Source organism: Microtus ochrogaster, unplaced genomic scaffold, assembly GCF_000317375.1.
Source record: "Microtus ochrogaster isolate Prairie Vole_2 unplaced genomic scaffold, MicOch1.0 UNK103, whole genome shotgun sequence".
Lineage (NCBI taxonomy): Eukaryota > Metazoa > Chordata > Mammalia > Rodentia > Cricetidae > Microtus > Microtus ochrogaster.
In genome coordinates, this window is record NW_004949201.1 from 12,756 (window position 1) to 16,636 (window position 3,881).

The 3,881-nt window shown below is 48.5% G+C and overlaps 1 protein-coding gene across 1 annotated transcript in view; it reads left to right on the forward strand.

Moving 5' to 3' along the window:
* The window catches only part of LOC101991252 (ryanodine receptor 1), a gene marked incomplete at its 5' end in the record, with an annotated part of 90,102 nt that overhangs the window by 10,533 nt on the left and 75,688 nt on the right, over positions 1 to 3,881 (forward strand). The window contains 3 exons of the mRNA XM_005371303.2: positions 1,219 to 1,485; positions 1,806 to 2,006; positions 2,310 to 2,421. Coding sequence (XP_005371360.1) covers positions 1,219 to 1,485; positions 1,806 to 2,006; positions 2,310 to 2,421 — 580 coding nt within the window. The remainder of the gene's footprint in view (positions 1 to 1,218; positions 1,486 to 1,805; positions 2,007 to 2,309; positions 2,422 to 3,881) is intronic.

The following is a 3,881-nucleotide window of genomic DNA, read 5'->3' on the forward strand; positions in this document are numbered from 1 at the left end:
CCACCCTGTGTCCACTGCCTGTCCTTCTGGCCACCCTTTATTTTATGCTTTGCTTTGTTCATATTACCATTCAACCACATACATATTCATGCATAGGTCAGTCTGTCCATCCGTCCCATCCTCCACTCCCATGTCAGTTTGTTCTCTGTCTATACGCATTTCTTTGCTCATGCATTTATCAGTCTGTCTTAGTTTCTGTTCTATTGCTATAGAGACACCATGACCAAGGCAACCCTTAGAAAAGAAAGCATTTTAATCAGAGGCTTGCTTACACTTTCAGAGGGTTAACCTGTTACCATCATGGCTGGAGGCGGACAGGCATGGTGCTGGAGCAGGAACATCCTGATCCACAGGCAGCAGGCAAAGAGGCACTGGGCCTGGTGTGGTCTTTGACACCTCAAAGCCTCAAAGAAACACACCGACTCCAACAAGGCCACACCTCCCCCAACAAGGCCACACCTCCTAGTCCTTCCCAAACAGTTTGTCAACTGGAGACCGAGCATGCAAATACATAAGCTATGAGGGACAATCTCGGTCAAATGACCACACAGTCCAGCCGCCTATACAGCATGTGTTCATTTCACTCGTCTGTCACTCTTCCGCCATTCCTTCGTCTCTCTGTCCTTCCCTCAGCTCCCCTTCCGATCTCTAGCCTCTTACCATTGGTTCCTCTGTCTCCCTTCGTCTCTCTTTTGTTGCTTCCTAACTTCCCTTCCATTCTTCAGTCTATTAGCATCTTCACTGGATCAGGTGAGCGCCGGTGTGCTGCGACCTGTGTAGACCTTTATCAGGTGTAGAGCGTGTCTTGTCTCAGAGTCACCTGTGTCCAGGCTTAAGAGAAAGGACACCTACCCATGAAGGGAGTGGTGCTGATGTCTGATGATGTGGTCTGGGCTGTGTGGGTGAGGCATAGATGTAAACTGGGGGAGGTTTAAAGAGTTTTTTCCTTAACAATTATATAAACACACACACACACACACACACACACACACACACACTGTATAACTTGATCATGTCTAACTCTAATCCCACCATACTGGGGGATCTTAATGAAAGCGACAGCAAGGTGGGGATGGCATTCTGCCTGCAGAAGGAGCCATATCAACCAATGCAGACATGGTCCTGGTGTGTGGGAGAGAAGGAGGTCTGGAAAGTGGGGCTAGGGTAAGACCAGGAGGTCCCTCAGGCCCCGGAAAGGACTCAGACCTTGCCCTGCAGGTGATGGGCGTCTTTAGTGACGAGGATGTGAAGCAGATCCTGAAGATGATTGAGCCTGAAGTATTCACTGAGGAGGAAGAGGAGGCGGAGGAAGAGGAGGAGGAGGAGGAGGAAGATGAGGAGGAGGAGAAGGAGGAGGATGAGGAGGAAGAGGCACATGAGAAGGAAGACGAGGAGAAAGAAGAGGAGGAGGCAGCAGAAGAAGAGAAAGAAGAGCTGGAGGAGGGGCTGCTCCAGATGAAGCTGCCGGAGTCTGTGAAGTTACAGGTGGGCTGGGTTTTCCCATCTTTCAGCCTCCATCCATCTGGGCTCAAAGATGCTCAGTCTGGTGGAGCCTGGGTCTGGACTGTGCCCAGTGGCAGTGGGGAGCTATGGAAGTGCAGTAGGCAGTGGGGTGGTTCTGCCTTGGATTGTCTCTCTGATTCCCACATGAGAGGAAACTTAAGGACCCCAGCGGGTGATGGATGGTGTTTGTACCTGGGCAGGGCCCTGGAGAGGGAGGAGAAAACACTGGAAGCTTCAAAGCAGTCCTGATGGTCTCACCACCCTGCCTCCTGCTGCATGGTTGTCCCCCCCCCCACCCGCAGATGTGTCACCTCCTGGAGTACTTCTGTGATCAAGAGCTGCAGCACCGTGTGGAGTCCTTGGCAGCCTTCGCAGAGTGCTATGTGGACAGGCTCCAGGGCAACCAGCGGGGTCGCTATGGCCTCCTCATGAAAGCCTTCACCATGAGTGCCGCTGAGACGGCAAGACGCACCCGAGAGTTCCGCTCTCCGCCCCAGGAGCAGGTCCTCTGACCCCTAACCCCAAACTCAAATTCCCCCAGTCCCAGCTGATTGGTGATCACCTTCAAAACTGGTGCTCAACCCTCGAACTTACGTACTGACCTCTGGCTCTCCTGAGCTAGCCACTGGGTCACCTGAGACTGATCGTGCCCCTTGCCCCTAACATCTGCCTCTAGTCTCTCAGATATTCTTCACTAGCTCGCATTGGGGCTCATAACCTTAAAGAGAGACTTACAGTTGGATCTATGACCCTTGACCCTGCTCTGAGGTTGAAGGCCTTTATTCTAGCTTTTCATCTTTCTCTAGATCAACATGCTATTGCAATTTAAAAATGGTGCAGATGAGGAAGATTGCCCTCTCCCTGAAGAAATCCGACAGGATCTGATTAACTTTCACCAAGACCTGCTGGCACACTGTGGTAAGCCGAGAAGTTCAGAGAGCTCTGCCCCCAAACTTTCTTTTGCAATCTCTCCTGAAGTCTCATTAAGATTTACTGATCTTAAACAGCCACATAGGGGCTGGAGAGATGGCTTCGTGGTTAAGTGCACTGGTTGTTCTAGAGGACCTGGGTTCGATTCCGGGCACACACATCACACACACACACACACACACACACACACACACACACACGCACACACACACCTCAAAACCATCTATAAATCCAGAGTCAGAGTATTCAATGACTTCTAACCATTTCAGGCACCAGGCACACACATAGTGTGCAGACTTACATTCAGGCAAAGTATTCATACATGTAAAATAAAAATAAATAAATAAATCTTTAAGTTAGGAGTAGCAGCACCTACCTTTAACCCCAGCACTTGGGAGGCAGAAGCAGTGGATCTCAGAGTTCAAGGCCAGCCTAGTGTGTGTAGTGAGTTTTAGGACAGCCAGAGCTATATGGTGAGACCCTGTCTTGGTGAAAAACAAAGACAAGAGAAACATGTATTGGTTCTATAAAATGATGAGTAAGTGAATGACTGAATGCATATATGGTTGAGCAGACAGATAATCAGAGGGAGGATATGACTAATGAGTGTTCGGGAGGATGGGCACATGAGTAGCTGGCTGTAAGCAAGTGATGATGGACAGAAGGATGGACGAATGGCCATCAAGATGTCCCAGCAGGTAAAAATACTTGCTCCTAAGCTTGACAACCTCAGTTCAGTTCCCAGGACCACACTGTCAAAGAAGAGAACCAACTCCTGTGAGTGTTCTCTGGTGTCCACATGTGTGTCTTGGCATGCACTCACACACAGATAAATAAGAATTTTTTTTTTTAATTTTCGAGACAGGGTTTCTCCATAGCTTTTGGTTCCTGTCCTGGAACCAGCTCTTGTAGACCAGGCTGGCCTCAAACTCACAGAGATCTGCCTGCCTCTGCCTCCCAAGTGCTGGGATTAAAGGCGTGCGCCACCACCGCCCGGCCTATAAATAAGAATTTTTAAGAAAATGGAGGAAAATAACTGGGAGGCTGAAGCTGTCTATATAGTCAGCTGGTTCAGTTCAGGAGGGCTGGCTGCTGTTGTCTTCTCTCGTTTCTGATGGGAAATCCTACAATCTTATGGCGGTTCCCTTGTTCATGATAAGTCACTTTTTCTCTGCCTGACTTTCAAGATTCTGTCTTTGCTTTGCAACGGCTTGAGTTTTGTAGTGTCTAGATATGGAGCTCTTTGAGTTGCTCTTATTTGGAATTTTGTTTTCTTAAAAATGTAAATTAGTATTTTTTAAAAATCAAGGTTGGAAAGTCTTGAGCAATTATTTCTTCAGTCTGTTTTGGCCTCTTTCTCTCTCCTCTCTGTCTGGTAATCTCATTATGAATGTATTCTGTTTCATGGTGTCCCACAGTCTCTCAGGGTCTCTTGCTTTTTTCATTCT